At 40.7% G+C, this 16,616-nt stretch overlaps 1 protein-coding gene across 1 annotated transcript in view; it reads left to right on the top strand.

The window, feature by feature from the left end:
- The window catches only part of LOC104030718 (rho GTPase-activating protein 7-like), a 64,037-nt gene that overhangs the window by 46,068 nt on the left and 1,353 nt on the right, over positions 1 to 16,616 (top strand). Inside the window, exons 2-9 of the mRNA XM_075715639.1 lie at positions 5,099 to 5,170; positions 6,727 to 6,808; positions 8,262 to 8,325; positions 9,571 to 10,916; positions 11,363 to 11,533; positions 12,253 to 12,412; positions 13,817 to 14,015; positions 15,763 to 15,982. Coding sequence (XP_075571754.1) covers positions 5,099 to 5,170; positions 6,727 to 6,808; positions 8,262 to 8,325; positions 9,571 to 10,916; positions 11,363 to 11,533; positions 12,253 to 12,412; positions 13,817 to 14,015; positions 15,763 to 15,982 — 2,314 coding nt within the window. The remainder of the gene's footprint in view (positions 1 to 5,098; positions 5,171 to 6,726; positions 6,809 to 8,261; positions 8,326 to 9,570; positions 10,917 to 11,362; positions 11,534 to 12,252; positions 12,413 to 13,816; positions 14,016 to 15,762; positions 15,983 to 16,616) is intronic.

Raw genomic sequence — 16,616 nt, 5'->3', positions numbered from 1 at the left:
TACTTATGCTTTCAAATAGAAATTTGTATTCTCCCATTTTATTTAAAGGAAGTATTTTTAAAAATTTGAAGTAGAATTTGACATTCTTCCTTAGTTGAAGTTTGTGATCATCTTGTAAGACTGGCCTGTTTCATATACAGCTTCTTGTTGGTTTCGTTGCTGCCTCTCCCTTGTTGTTAGGAAAGTGCTGCTTCTTTTGAGGAAAACGTCTCAGAGAGAATGCCTAAATCTCAGCACAGATGTCTTTTCATTATTGCAAGCATTCCTGTTAATGCTGATGTTCATGCTGATAGGGATTTAATACACGTTGTAGTATCTGGTTTCTAAGTACCCGATGAGCCTGGGTTTGCACTCCAGTCTGCGAACAGGGTAGTGCCTAGATGGGGGAACGCAGTTTTTCAGCTCTTAAGTCCAAGTGGATGAGGGAGAGGAGGTGTCAGCCAAGCTGATGTAGATACTGGGGCTCTGGAGAGAAGGGGGCAGTGGAGCACAGAATGGGAAAAAGGAGCGGCAGCTGTGGAGGGCAAGGTTTGCTGGGGGTCGTTGGGACAGGCAGGCTGTGGCACAGCCATCATTTTGATCTCTGTTTTCAGTGGGACTGGACTGAGTCTTCAGCACAGAATGGACCTGTATAACATGTACAGCCATAGGAGTGCACAGGTCATGTACTTAGGTATTGTTTCTCATAAACATCCGGTAGTAATCTATCACCCATAGCCCATGGGGAAACAGCTGGCTTGGCACGGAAATTTTGCTGGCAGCCTCTCATCTAAGACAGCATATTAAGCTTTGGAGGAAATAGATTTTTTTTCATCTGCTTAATTATGAAATCAGTTCATGAGAAGGAGGTGACATGTTCAGGTTGCTCTGCTATTTCAGTTGCACAGATAATAATACAATCCAGCCACCAAGCCAGGAAACATGAAATTATTACTCTACTCTTAATTGGTTTAGTGGTGGACTTGGTAGTGTTAGGTTAATGGTTGGACTTGATGATCTTAAAGGTCTTTTCCAACCTAAATGATTCTATGATTCTATGATTCTATGATTCTATGATAGCGCCCAAAAGACCTGTTAAAAAATTGTCATCTTCTTGTATGACAGCTAGCTCACAGGCAGATATGCTGCAATTGCAGTAGTATTAGCGGGTGCTGCTCCATATCGGCTTTCTGAAGGCTCCCCTATTTCCAGTTTCTGTTCAGGAAGAGCTAACTTCTCTCCAACAAACATCTAGGCAGCTATTCTAACCTCAAGAAGAACGAAGCAATTGCTATCAGCTTGTGTTTATTAGTACATCTACTTTAAAAGTTGGTTGGTAAACCTGGAAGATTCTTCTGTAGTGATTGCACAACTACAGAAATGGGAAAGCAAATTCTAACCAGTCAGTGAGGCTGACTGGGAAGGTGCATGTCATCATTGTATGGCGAGGCAGAGTAGACAGACTGTGAAGCCAAGCTAGGATCAGAAGTGAGGAATGGGTCTTCTGCACAAATGGCTCATCTGTACTATTTGTCTTGCCAAAAAAATAGTGTCAGGGTCCTTTCAATAGGCCCAAAGAATCTTCAGGAAGATTGCCTCTGCTCTTCATGAAGGAAACTTACATAGGAAACTGAACTTTGGCCGCTTTAAAATGCATGCCTTAAAGCATCGTGCAAGTTGCCAGAACTGTGATGGTTACTTTAGCACCTCCATTAGGGCAGGATTTATAAGTATCTGTTGCATGTTTATAACAGTTGCTGCCTAAGATGGGTATGCTAGTGTTAGCCATTAATGCTACTCATGATTATTGCTCTTCTTTTACATCTCTGTGACTTTTATTCCCAGATCTTAAGAACTCTCTGGGGTCCCTGACGGAGAGCACTGCTGGGGTGCTTCATCTGTATTGTGCCATTACTATCTAACCAGTTTTTTCTTGTCCTCCAGGCTGCACATGCCATAAAAGCAAAGCAGTCTGGCACATCAGTACTGAGTGCAGTCCTATGGAGAGCAGTTACTTCCTTTTGAGCAATTATTTCTTATTTCCTTTTTATTTCCTCCTCTCATATTGATCATTATCGTAGTAATACAGGCTGTTCTGGGAATTTCCTTTCATGAAATTACTTACATTAAAAAATAATCCAGCCACCAAGCCAGGAAACATGAAATTACTACTCTACCCTTAATTGGTTTAGTGGTGGACTTGGTAGTGTTAGGTTAATGGTTGGACTGGATGATCTTAAAGGTCTTTCCCAACCTAAACGATTCTATGATTCTATGAGGGTAAAATTCCTAAGCATCCATTTTCCCTTTATGATTTCAATTTCTAATAGGATTGGGAGGAGGCAGCATAGATGTCCCTGAAATACAGCAGTACGAGTAGGACACTTTTGGTAGTTATTTTACCAGTGAAATAATGGCAGCAAATCTAATGGCAAATAATTGTAGACATGCAGGCCAAGAACTTATTAGGGCTTCATGTGTTGTCTCCTAACACAGCAGTGACATTGCAACATGGGACTGTGCAAAGGTATGTTAAAAGGCCTCAAGATTTACATTAGCAAAGAAAATTCTCCCAGCTCCTATGTCCTTGTCCTATGGAAGAGGCCACCTCTAAGTGTGAGAATGTTGTTGTATTTTCAGTCATATTCATTGAAAATGTCATCACTAGCTGCATAATATTTTCTAGCCTGTTCTTATTTGCATCGCTGTTCATGGCTTGGTTTGCTCTAAAAATAGAGTTGTACTTTTAACATGTTGGCAACTGGGGAAGCTTCAACTCTTACACAGTCCCTCTCCTGTGCAAGCTCAGGAAAGCTGTGCACAGGCTCCAGTTGACTAGTTAGAATCATAGAATCATAGAATCGTTTAGGTTGGAAAAGACCTTTAAGATCATCCAGTCCAACCATTAACCTAACACTACCAAATCCACCACTAAACCAATTAAGGCTAGAGTAGTAATTTCATGTTTCCTGGCTTGGTGGCTGGATTATTTTTAATGTAAGTAAAAACTAGGAATCATTAAGGTTGAAAAGGACCTCTAAGATCATCAGTCCAACCATCAACCCAACATCCCCATGCCCACTAAACCATGTCCCAAAGTGCCACATCCACCCGTTTTTTGAACACTTCCAGGGATGGTGACTCCACCAGCTTTCCAGTCACTCTTCCCCAAGCCTGTAGCGTTGCATGGGGTTGTTGTGACCCAAGTGCAGGACCCAGCACTTGGCCTTGTTGAATCTCATACAGTTAGCCTTGGCCCATCAATCCAGCCTGTCCAGGTCCCTCTGCAGGGCCATCCTACCCTCGAGCAGATCGACACTCCCACCCAGTTTGGTGTTGTCTGCATACTTACTGAGGGCACACTCAATCCTTTCATCCAGATCGTTGATAAAGATATTAAACAAGACTGGCCCCAAAACTGAGTCCTGAGGAACACTGCTTGTGACCGGTCACCAACTGGATTTAACTCCATTCACCACAGTTTATAAAGCGAGGTCTGGAATGAGGACAGCTGTAGCGTCTCCACAGCTGAGCTAGTTGAGTGAGTCTACTTGGTTTTATTAAGTGAAAACCACTTTGTCTTTGTGAAGACTTTTAGTGTTAGACTGGTCATCCTCCTGACTCTCTTCTACAGACTTTTTTCTTTCCTGTTTTGCTCTGAGTACAATGCTTGTGTTTTATCAGTCCTCTGTCTTGGTATTCAGCAAATGCTGTGTTATGATAAAGATTATGATAATTTATGGGAGTAAGTATAGTAATAAATGTAGGCATAGTGTATATAGGCTATTGTGGAAGAAATTAGTTTCTGTTCTGCAGTTTAAAATAAAAAGGAGGAGTAATGCATCGGTTTTACGTAGAAATATTCTTATCATCCTATGGTATCACTTTATTCTCAGATGAAAAAGGCACAGAGTTTGTGCAGGAAAGCCTTTGTTACAGATGGCATTGTCCAAATGAATCAAGTGATAACGGAAATAATTTAAAGTTTAGAAGTAGAATAATAAAATCATGGCAGTTCTGTAAGTTTTTTGATGCATTTCTTCAGTTTGTTGCACTGACAATTTCCAACTGAGAAGTTAAAGCAAAGCAAGCACTGAATTTGAATAGGTAGGTATGTGAAGTGCCTTGGAATCCTAATCTTTGAGTGTATGTGTAAAGAAAATAGTTTTAAGGACCAGGTCTGTTCCTCTAGCCTAGCATGTTGCATTTTAAGGTGCTTTAAAAACATTTATTTCAAAGAAGTCTTTGCCTTTTGGTTGGTGTCTGTTGTAACGTGTGCTGGAGTACACGCAGACATACAAAAACTGTGTTATGGGAATCCTCTCCTCTTCGATAGACCCAGTAATTTCTAGTATTTGTAGAGTTTAGAGCCTGCTGGCATGTACTCATGCTAAACATGTTTATGTTTTTGAGGCATCTGGTGAGTGTTCTGTGATTCTGTGAAGTTATATTCTGCTCCTGTAGGAATGTTACATTATTGGCCATAGGGCTTTATGAATTGTCACAAAATGAGCAGTTAGTTCTTGACATCTGCTGTGCTGAAGTGACTGCCAAGTTGCGTTGGTAGTTGGCAAGGAAATAAATATTGATAGACCCTAGCAACAGGTACTCCTGAGAACTCTTGTTCTGGGAATGCTTAGGCTGAGTCCAATGTTATTAATGTTCTGATAGCATTTTAAGTTTATTTATAGGATTTGTTTGTGTCTTATCACGATCTCTCAGAACTGGAATGCATGAATGGGCTTTGCTGTGTGAAGGCATAGACATGAGTATCATACACCCTTCTCTGGTGACTCATTTCAACATATAACAGATGCTTCACCATCCAGATCTCACGTGTAGTTGATGTACGCTGAGGTATGACATCTCAAGTATGTGCTCATATCTAGACTCTCATATGTTTGCTATATATCCTGTGTTAGAATGACTACTCCAGAGCTACGTACATATAAGTGCATCAGATAGATAGAAGAATTTCTTTCTTTTTAGTAATATACTAACAAAACATTCATATACAAGATCCATTGAGAATCCACCAGATAAAATTAGCTTGCTTATATTGTGAAAGCACTAACTCTTGTGAGCACTGTAAGTGAACAATTTTATGTTCTCATTGCAGAAATTGAAGCCAGAGAAGCCTGCGACTGGCTGAGAGCTGCTGGTTTTCCCCAGTATGCTCAGCTATTTGAAGGTATGATCCCAAAGACTTGTCAAGCAGGTGACACTGAATTCAAGTAGAATTGTTTTCATAAGTAATCTTTCAGAACCTGACACTTTTGATGGAAGCACTTTCAAATTCTGTAATATCTTCATGCGAACCTGTAGAAAAATAGTAACCTGGTGTGTATTCTTGCAGAAGTGACACCTTAATTAGGTTAGCATGGACTCAGTAGAATTCTGTAAAGGACTAAATCTTTCCTGGTTATTGTTAGACTGTAACTCAGTCAAATTTCTGCTTTTGTGATTTTTAGTTGCTTATAATTTTCTCAGACTCTTTTCCTTGGAGTGTTGGGGTTTTTTTCTGACTCACTGATTGCAACCAAAACTCATCTAAGGCTCCCCAGCCTGTGGTCTTGAAGAAGATTGCTTTCTATTGAAAAAGAATGTTGGAAAAATCATCTTGCTGGTCTTGAGCAAGATTGTTTTCTATTGAAAAAGAATGTTGGAAAAATCATCTTGCAATCGTACATTTTTAAAACAGACACTCAGAAGCAGCCAGCCAGTCAAACAATGCAATTTCAGTGTGTTTTCATGTTGTTAAAGCTACAGAGTGCTTGTTACTTGTGGGGGAAATAGGGATTTGTTGAGAACTTGTATAATTTTCAGACATTTGTGCTTATACCTTAAAGCTGTTCTTTTTTAAAATGTTTATTGTTACAAACATTGAATGTAACAAAAGCTAATCTATTTTTAACAGAGTTTTTATCAAAGAACTACAGTTAAAAGAACAAACAGTAACTCATGCCTGCTCTCATTCCCACTTCCCCTGTTCATTGTAAAATTAAAAATTGGAAGTCAAGCAACAGAGCCAAATTTGAAAGCTGTATACTATGAAACATGATATCTCATGGAAGTGCTTCCTTTTGACTACAGCAGGTTTTATTACATAAGCTGTCAATCTTACAGTTTGTTGGAAATGTACATTGTCACGCTTCTGGATAATGAATCCTCTGTGTTACCTTGCTGTTTATGCAGTGTCCTGACTTAACTAGGTAAATTAAGTTTAAAAAGTAAGCCAAGAAAATACTGATGGATCTCACAGGTTCTCTCATCTGCAAGGCTAAATCTCAGAAGCTGGATCATTGAACTCTTCAGCTGGTGTGTTGATTAGCTTCAAGCACAGCATGATTTGTCAGGCTCACTACACCTCAAAGAGCGTATGTCACACACTGCATTGTACCTTACCATCAGCAAAAGCTCATGTAAAATACTCCTGGTTTTATACTGTACTTGAAGGCAGAACGTGCAGAGAGCCTAACCAAAGCAAAATTTTAATTTTGTATTTATTGGCTATAGTAGTTGGTCACTGCAAGCTCCTGCAGCAAATGCCTGTCTACCTGTAGCTAATAGCAAGCAGATACCTACATTTATTCTCCCACTTGCTCTAAAGAACTGATCCTCACTTACTTGAAGGACATTTGTGTGAATATATAGCTATAGAATATTTCACCTATGATAAATATGTTGCAAAATTCAAAGTCTTTGCAATTATAACTCAGATTTCAGATTCAACTTCTTTGTTTACAGATATGCAGTTTCCTATTGATGTAAAAACTGTGAGGAAAGATCATGAATTTTTAGATGGAGATGCGATTGAATCACTATTCAGGTAAACATTAATTAGGAATCTTCTTTAATACCTCCAGGTTCCATAGTCATTTGTCATTCATCTTTTTATGTCGTAGCTTTTGTCAGAGACTAACAACGTCAGCAGTGCTATGACTGAAGGAAAACACTTAAGCACATACTTTAGTACCACTAAAGTTGGTTGTTTTAAGAATTTGAAGGTAAAGTAAGAATGTGTCCACACGTCTTTTTCAGCCAAGGTCTCAGTAACGTTATACTAAGCATCAATTCTGTACTTTCTATAATGTGAAATGTCTGCAGGCTGAGAAAGAATAATCAGTTCCCTGCAAGCATATGGTAGCATGACAGTTTGCTCTTTAGAAATGCATATTACAGAGTGCACGGATTTCCTCTGACTAGTGAGCTTCCCCAGAGCTGTTCTAGGATATAAACAGCAAAAATGAACTGCAGAAGGGATATGTTTTCTGGTCTGTTTTCCTGAATATTTTTTTGAGTGAGAAGCAAGGTATTGATTTGAAATTATTGTTTTGCCACACATGTTCACAGCACACAAGTGAAATTGCATTGTCAGTGCGAAGTCAAACTCATTGCTCTTTGGACTTTTCCCATGTAAGAGTGCCAGGATAGTGGAGAGGCAGTCTACTTTACTCTGTATTGCAGTTATTCAAGCCTTCTCATTATGAGATTGTTTAGCAGGTGGAGTGAACTCCAGACTATCTATGCCCCACAGCTTGGCCAATCCAAGGGACACGATAAGAATTTCTAACTCTTAAGGGACTGGAAAGTTCCTCTTCTGGCAAAGTGGTTTGGTCCTTTTCTGTATTGTTAGGTCACCTGAATTCAAATTCTGCTTTTAACAGGAGCACCAAGAGGAGCTGTGTGCATATACATCTGTAATGCACAGCAGATATTAGACAACTTTGGATATATTTTGTTTCTTGATATGACTTCTGTCCTGAGTATTCCTTGAAGGCTGTCAGTGTGCCTCCCTGTTGATGCCACATATTTGTTTGACAGTTAAGTGACTGACTAGTTTGGGGCCTTATTAATTCCACAAGTTTTAATTAAAATGGTAGATAATAAAGTCCTTCCAAGGATACAGGTTAATGTCTTCATTTTTTAAAAAATTTTTAAGAAGCCCACTCAGAATTTCTTTCATTTTCAAAATCAAAATAAAAAACAATATACAGTTTTTCACAATCATTAAAGCTCATCATATGATTTTTAATTAACTCATTAATTATGGTCCTCCTCTCTGATTTTAAAATGGCAGAACTAGAACTGTGAACATCATGGGGTTGTTAGTTGGCACTGGTTTTGGCAAAATGTATGGAGAACCTCTAAGATAATGTCAGTCTTTGACACCAATAATGAAGATGCCATGGTAGAAGTTCACAACTAATTTGGTGCATGTTTGTTTTCAAGAAATAAAACAGCTTAAGTTTAAAACTTCTGTCTTTTTTCTTATACCCTAGACGGTTGAACACATTGAACAAGTGTGCATCAATGAAAGTGGAAATAAGCTGTCAGAGGAAACAGGTATGTTTATAAAATACAATTAGTTTTCTCATTAAAAATGTGTTTAGCTATTGTATCAAAACCCTTTTTTAAAAGGTCTATAAAGGATTAGCAATTTATGAACTTTTCTTTCTATTCTTTTCCATCCTGCAAAGTTCTTCCATTTTCATTTTCTGCTGAAAAACACAGTAATAGAGATATTGAAATTATGTAGTGTTCATTTTGTAACTTTGTAAGGTAGGTTAGGGTGGGTTTTGAAACAGTTTTTAAAAATAATTTGACACACATTACTGTCCAATAGTTGCACCAAACCCCCACCTCACCATGTCTTTTATTGCTTTCCAAAGTAGTTTCACATCTTATTTAAGGCCTGAAAGTGAAATTTCACTCTTATTGATTGAACGAAAGAAACTAAAATGGACAATTCAAATAGTGTCAGCCAATGTCAAATGCCCAGCCAACAGAAGCTGGATAGGTTTTAGCTGTGCTGGCTTTGTCCTCTACTGCAAAAAAGTATTGTAGATAAAACAGAGTTATAGCCACATCTTGGCTGGTTTACACCAGGATAGTAAAGCCTCTTAGGTACCATGGATTAACTGCAGTACCATCAAGAAAATAATGTCATCTTTTGGAAAAATATCTAGTTTTTATTTAAAGTTCCACTCTGCTGTCAGTAAAGAATGGGGCAAGAGAGGGTCCACAGAGAAGAGATGGGTCATTCCTGTCTCTCTGACAGTTTACTGGCCAGGTGCTCACTTGGAGTGGGGACAACACAGCAAATGGAGCACCTGGGGCAAATGGCCAGGGAGGCTGAGGTCTCCAAGAGGGTGTGCCAGATACTGATGCTGCCACAGTCCCACAGCCAAATGCTTCTTTACCTGAAAATGGATGAGTTTTGGGCACAGAATGGTGAAAGAGAGTTTGATTTGTTTGTCTTTAGGAATGGCCATGTAAATCCAGTACAATTCTCTTTCAAAACCTCTGGATTTGCCACAAAAGAAAATTTTTCATCCTCAGTTCAAATCTGTCGTCTTTTCCTGTGGTGAACCTACCAGATTTGTCAGCATGCTTGGGAGTAATTTGTCAGCATGTTTTTCAACTAACAGAACAGAGCTCAGGGCAGACCTTCAGTAACTGAATGGTCTGTTGGTCTTGGGTTTTGTAGGTAGGCAGAAAAATTAAGTTTCCTTTTTTGTTACATTTTCTGATAATTTAAAGTTTGCCAAACTTTGCCCTTGAACTGTACTTTTTTTCCCCCCTTTTAAGAGTGATGACTCTGAAGATGATGAACCTTGTGCAATAAGTAACAAATGGGCTTATGAGCGGTGCAGTCAGAGATGGTCTCGTATTGAGAGCCTAGAAGGTTTCCCAGGAGAGGAAGGTGCTAGTGCATCAGTCCCAGGCAGTCCAATACTGAAGAGCATCAGCAACGAGGCTACTATCTTTTTGGATCATGATGAGAAACATGATGTGTCCTCAATTCACAGTACTAGCAGTGGTGACAGTGACATTGTCAGCTTCCCAAAACCTTTTGAAGGTGTAGGAACCAGCACGAGTTCCTCAAGGTGTTCCTCAATTAAGGTGGCTTCACTGGACTCTACCTTTAGTTGTTCTCCTCCCCCCAGTGAATTTTTAAATAACACCAGTGAGGAGAAGCTTTTGGATAAATCACCATATAAGAAGAGGAGGAGCCTTCTAAAGAAAATGGAGAAGTTGCACTTAAGGAGCTGCAACTTAAGGAGCGGTCGGTCAAAGGCCAAACCCATAATAAGTGAACCTGTTCTTCTGGAAGGACTTAATGAAGAAAAGATGAAGATGCTGAACTGTGTAAATATTTCTGACCTCTCTGGCATCCAAACAAAGAACAATTCTTCCTTTTCGACCCAGAGCTGCAGTAGCAGCAATCAATCTGAAAATAGCAGCACAGTGAGCACTCCAAGTCCTGTTATAAAACCACGAAGCCACTATGAAGGAAGGGGGCTTTATGCAGAGGACTTGGATTCTAGGAAGCTCTTGCTGTGGAATGATCTATCTCAGCAAAACCTAAAAAATGACATGAAGTTACGAACAAACCAGATGTTTCAAATACCACAAGGCCATAAACCTGGCACTTTCCCCAAAGCACTTACAAACAGTTCCCTGCCTCCCATAGACAACTCTTCCATCAATTGGAGAACTGGGAGTTTTCATGGGTGCAGAAGGAGCCAAAGAAGAAGCAGTTCCAAGGACTCCAAAGCCCCCAGGAGCCCCCTTTCATGCACAGATAACAGGCTAAGTGTATATGACAACATGCCCAATATTGAACTTGATAAATTGGAGGCAATAGAAGTTGGTGATGATGATGTTTTTACAGAACTGAACAATGTTATAGAAGATGTCAATGGTCTCAAAAAGTTGGTTGATCAGTGGACAGAGAAGTTCTCAGATGATGGGGATTCGGACTTTGCCGGTGACTTGACTTCTTTGTATCCATCCTCACCTAAAGAAATCTCTCTTGAAACAGAGGACTCAACACCAGACCTCCCAACCACTGAGGGAGAGAGCAACTGTGAACTAGGCCAGATCAGTTCTGCAGACCTGGCATACATGACAGACTCTAAAAACACCAACAGGTCAGCCACCCTTGGGTTTCCCTAATAGACTGCCCCTTGGGAACCTTTCCCCATTGATCGTCTCCACTCAAAATATAATTGCTTTTCCAGAACAAAGTATTCTTAAGTAAGTCTGTTCTGGGTAGCTGGGTCTGCAACCACTGGTCTGTAGGCGCTTTGGTATCTACATCTGCTCTGACCTTTGTTGAATGTAGGGCGCTCACAATCTGCATGAGCGCTTAGACATTTGGATTCATGCTTTATGGCTAGGTTGCTGTATTTCTTATTGAAACAATTCATATTGCCAGAGTACCTCCTGGATGAGAAGTACTTGTTTAAATGCAACTGGCCATATGGTGTTTGGGAACTGTGGGTCATTTAGAGTCTTAAGTACTTCACAGGTGCAGGCAGAAAACTAACAGGGACAATGGAAATAGTCCTGAGCTTAAACAATATTTATCCCATAGGCAGGGGAAGCAACACTGGTCTGTGGAAGAGAGTGTGAACTTGGAAAGCCTTTCCATCCAGACTGATAGCCAGGCAGCTGCCCAGCTAGCCCGGGCACAGAAGCTGGCTTTGTTGAAACTCACTGCTTTAATGGACAGATACTCCCCTTCCAGTAAGCAGGGCTGGAATTGGTAAGTTGTCTAATATTAAACCGATCTGTGTTGGAAAAAGAGGATTTGATGCAAGCAGGTGAATTTCCTTGTTTGCCTAGATTACACATGTTCAAGATGAGGAATTCCATCCTGTTAAATTGCTGGCGGTTTCATGGTTATTTCAATGCCTCCAGGATTTCCTCTGCTATGGACTGTACTTTTGATCCTCGCTGGCAGTCATGTTGTTACTGATTTTAAAGCATGTTATAGTTTCCTCTTTAAATTTGCCCATTTGCAGGGCTGTGTCAGAGGTCCTTCACAGAGACTGCAGGACCTGAGGTGAGAGCTGGCTGGGCTGAGAATCCATCTCTTCAGCATCAAGTCCCAGTTTGAACTAAAACAATGACAAAATCAGTCACTCATAGGACTTGGAAATGCCAGTTAGCATCTTGTGATAGGGATCTGGTACTTGAATACAGAAAGAAGTGAAAAAAGCTTGCAGTGTTCTAAAGGGACGGAACGTATTTCACATGAAGATGCTTTATTGAAGCTACTTTCAGTTTTGAAAAGAGGAAGTCATTCCTGTAACTGCCCTTAATGATTTTCTCTCTATCTTATGATGCTATGTGTACAGGTATGTGGCAGAATTTGGGGATGTGGCAAGTATAACTAAAACCTTTCCCATGCATGTAACTAAACTAGCAGGTAGAACTGTGCTGAAGAGCTAATAAGTTGGATGCACTGGTTTTTGTTTTCAGGACTATACCAAAGTTCACTAAAAAAATAAAAGCCTCTGACTACAAGGACAAAAACGTGTTTGGGGTTCCTTTGCTTCTGAATGTTCAGCGAACAAGCCACCCACTGCCTAATGGCATACTGCAAGCACTGGACTATCTAAGAAGCCACTTTCTTGACCAGGTATGAACTTGAGGCAGCCCAGAGCAGCTCTGTTCCATAAACGGATCTGCTCCAGGGCACCAGTCTCTGCTTCCAGCTTTTGTGAGGGACTTTCTTGCCTCCTAAAGCTCTGAACAGGCAGAAAAGTGTAGGTCTGAGCAGGTGGCCTGCAAGGAAATACCAATGATGTTTCCTTCTGGGAATGCCTTTAGTCCTGTATTGTATTTCTGTTCCTTGCCTCACTGAAATCATCTGCAGTCAGCTCTCTTGGTGCAGGCAGCCAAGCTGTCTTCTCCTGGTGAGATACCATGTCTCTGCTCCCTTGGGAAGTAAACCTACCACACAGTGTTGTTATTCCCTTTGTTCTGCGGTTGTTGGTAGAGCCAGAGCTCATGTGACAATTAATCTTGTTTCAGCTGAAATGTACCGCTATGCAGAAAAAAAACGTATTAGAGCAGTGCCTGTTAACATCTTTTTCTGGATCTCAAATCTGTATTTATCCACTAAGTGAAGGTGTGTGCATGGCAGTGAGAGTGTGTGTTGCGTATGCTATTTCTATAGCATAGGTACAGAAATGGGAGACCCCGTGACCTGAGACATATTAGTTAAAGAAAGAGCTTTCTTTTTTCTGTGCTTTACAATCATACAGGTGTGTAATATTATGCTGAAGTACAAAAATGTGTGCATCCTGTACAATGCAGTTTGGTGGCACATACTGGAGTGTGAGCAGTCAGTTTCCTATAAAGGCAGTGTCTATCATTTTGAGGTCGTGGTATCTATTCAGTTAATATAAATAAACCAATGAATGTAAATTCATTGGCAGTGGCACACAGTGAAACTTTCAGCAGAAACTTTCTTGAGGTCAAGTTCATGGGAAACTTCTAAATCTAGGTTTTGTCTGAAACTGCATTGACATTCATATTAAAAATAAGATCATAATTTCCCTCAGAATGGCAATTGCGCTTTGCCAACCTGTAGATATATTAGATGTATCAGACATATCAGATGTTAAACCTGAACCTTGTGGATCTCACAGTCTGAGTTTTTTTGCTCTGGCATGGACATCAATGTACATTTGCTTCTGGATGAACACACATTGGTGCACTAGAAACTTGCAGTGAACATAGCCTGCTCAAGCAAACTGACAGATGTCAATAGTAATGATTTTAAAAGGGAAAAAGAGTAATTTTGCATTCAAACATGAAAATTGATATGTCTTTCACAGCTGGTTCTGTGGCATCAGTCATGGCTTGCCTGGGAGGAATATCCATGCTGCTTCTAATGATACAAAAATATTTTGGTGTTAGATCTCACTACCATAGGGTCTTAGCTATCAAAAGGAAAGTAAAAGATCAATTATTTGTCAGAGGTTTGATTCCTGATGAGTCCTCTCTCTTTGTCTTTTATTTTTTCTTTTACCTGTAGGTTGGCCTGTTCCGAAAATCCGGCGTTAAATCCAGGATTCTGTCCTTAAGAGAAATGAATGAAACCAACCCGAACAACGTGTGTTACGAAGGGCAGTCAGCATTTGATGTGGCCGATATGGTGAAGCAGTATTTCCGAGACCTTCCTGAGCCTATATTTACTAGCAGGCTCTGTGAATCCTTCCTCCACATCTACCAATGTAGGTCACAAAAGCTATAGTTTTCCAAATCCTTGAATATCTTAATATTCAGCTGTACAAGGCAGTGGCCAGACTAAGACTAGTGCCATGTCCCCTTGTAGTCAGAGGAGACCAGTCAGGCAGGATGTTTGTGAAAAGATGAGTTCATTGTGGCTCTAGACTTAAGAGCTTCACATCTGCATCCTATGGGCCAGCTGTTTTCTAACAGTGTCTTTTCTGTTCTTTGAAGGATGAGTGCAATAACATACGTTGAAGCAGTCTTCCTAAACTGTGTTTTTAAACGATTATTTACTTTATGCAAATTTTAAGAAAGAATCCTGTCCCTTTGTTCGTAGTATGTAGTAGCTCCTTGTGCAAGAAGTCTTGTTGTATTGATGAAATCTCTTTATTAAGGTGCCCAAGCACAGTTGCTGTGAAACAGCATCTTTGCCTGGAAATGCCAGCAACTTTCTGCCTGTGCTGTCACTGTTGCTATCCTTGAGACTCAACCTGGAAAAGAAGGAAACATGAAGCTGAAATCTGGCATTGAATATAGTTTTAAACAGGTTCCATCTCCAGTACTTTTGCACTCAAAGAATTCACTTTCGAAAAGCAGATGGGTTGGGGAAGGAACTTGCTGTAGGGACTTACGATGATGTGGCTACAGGCAAGTTTCTTCTTCTTTTGAGAAAAGGTTTTGAAAGTCAAAGCATGCGATTTCTGAGTGGACTGGTTTTCAGCACATTTCATGTGACTTTTATTGACATGAGTACATGAGCTGCTACTGTCCTGTGTATGGTGCAGGTCCGTGAAAGTTTGGTTGGATTTTATTTTTTAACCTGTCAGGCTTTTAGAATTTTGTCTCAAAACGGTTTGTTTATTTGTTTGAAGCAAATTTTCTTTTTGGCTCCACAAATCGTTTTTGTGAGGAGGTCCACAATTCTTATGTCCAATGAGTGTGGAACCATTTTCTTCCATTTATTATAACCTGGTCACTGTCCACCTCCCATCTCTTGTTTTGGGATAGAAACAGCTAATGACTGAATTCTATTCACCCTACTCACCCATTCTGTGCCACATGTGACTTGAGCAAGTGTCTGGATTAAGATACTATCTTTTGGAGATAAGAAATATGCTGCTTTCACCAAGAACCATGTTTTGTGTGTTCTGCTTCTACTTGAAGGGGAAGAGAAGCGATCTTCTACCCTTTGTAGTGGTGTAAATTGGAGAAATCCTCGTGACAGGGGGATGTGTGGCAGGTTGAATCATACCTACTCTCCTGCAGGAGCTGTTTGGGCACAAAGTCTCACTGGGTTTCAGTGTGAATAAAATCTGTTGGCAAAATATTGTTCTCTCAATTGAGTTATCTGAGAGCATCTGTTCTCTTCATGCCTGAAGCTGAAAGGAAAAGACAGTAGAGTAGTTATCTGCTCCAAAGTATCATTCCAGAGTAATATTTCATGGGGAGACAAGCCCTTATTTGGACTGTAACCAGAGCCGGTTCAGGATAAGTTCATTAGCATGGTGTTCAATGTAAAATGCAAGTCAAGCACCAGCATCACTGGCTGTGAATGTGCATCTTGACAGGCAATAGGAGAAAACTACTTGTGTGCTGTGACTGTGATAATGGCCTTTGTGTTGTCTGTTGTGAGCTAGAGTGACAGGACAATGGATGAACCTACCATTTCAATGCCCTGCTTGGGACTCTGTTGATGGATGCTTCCTCTGCAAGTCACATGTGATTTTTATCATTTTTTTCTGTTTTCAGATGTGCCAAAGGATCAGCAGTTTCAGGCTGTCCAGGCTGCTATCCTCCTTCTCCCAAAGGAAAACCGAGAAGCTTTGAAAATCCTCCTGTTCTTTCTACGAGATGTGGTTGCTTTTGTTGAGGAAAACCAGATGACCCCAACCAACATCGCTGTCTGTCTTGCACCTTCTTTGTTTCACCTCAACACCCTGAGACAGGATAGTTCCTCCTCCTCCACGAGGTATTAGCATCTTAAAGCTGGCATTGCTGCTGTCCATAGCGTTCTTTGCTGGAACACCGGCTTCTGTAGCTGGCCTAGGATCAGTGTCTGCTTTTAAGGGGGAAATAGTGCATGTGTCTTGGTTTTTGCCTCAAATATGGTTGTTCAGATCCAGAAGGAGCTGACCACAGAGCATGCAGCGATCCAGCAGCTCATTGCCCAGCGTAGAAAACAATGGTGAGGCCCCGTTGTCACAGTCCGGACTAGTCTGCATGCGAGCCAGCCTGCCTCCCTCACAACTGCTGTACTCTGCGGTTGCCCGCAGGTCCAGCTGCCCAGGAACCCAGCATGTGGCCCACTGTTTGCATTAAGGTGGTGCTGGCCATTGAAAATGTAGCTCCTGCACTGGCAACCTAAACCCAGGTGCAGCTTTAAGGTCCTGCAGATATCTGGCAGATTGTAGCAGTTGCTGGCACTAGTACTGCTGGGTGATAAGAGCATCATTCCTGCCAAACCGAGCCACAGGGATTCTGTAAATTTATCTTAATAAGTAAAAGTATCTGGGTTGCATAACGTCCCCTGTTTGTACGTGCAGGGAGGAAGGTGCCCTTGGGCCAAAGTAGACAAATAATCTCTGAGAGCATTCATGCCTTAT

The sequence above is a fragment of the Pelecanus crispus genome, chromosome 8, assembly GCF_030463565.1.
Source record: "Pelecanus crispus isolate bPelCri1 chromosome 8, bPelCri1.pri, whole genome shotgun sequence".
In the NCBI taxonomy this organism is placed as follows: domain Eukaryota; kingdom Metazoa; phylum Chordata; class Aves; order Pelecaniformes; family Pelecanidae; genus Pelecanus; species Pelecanus crispus.
The sequence above is the reverse complement of the archived record's forward strand: the minus strand, read 5'-3'. Positions and strand labels throughout refer to the sequence as shown.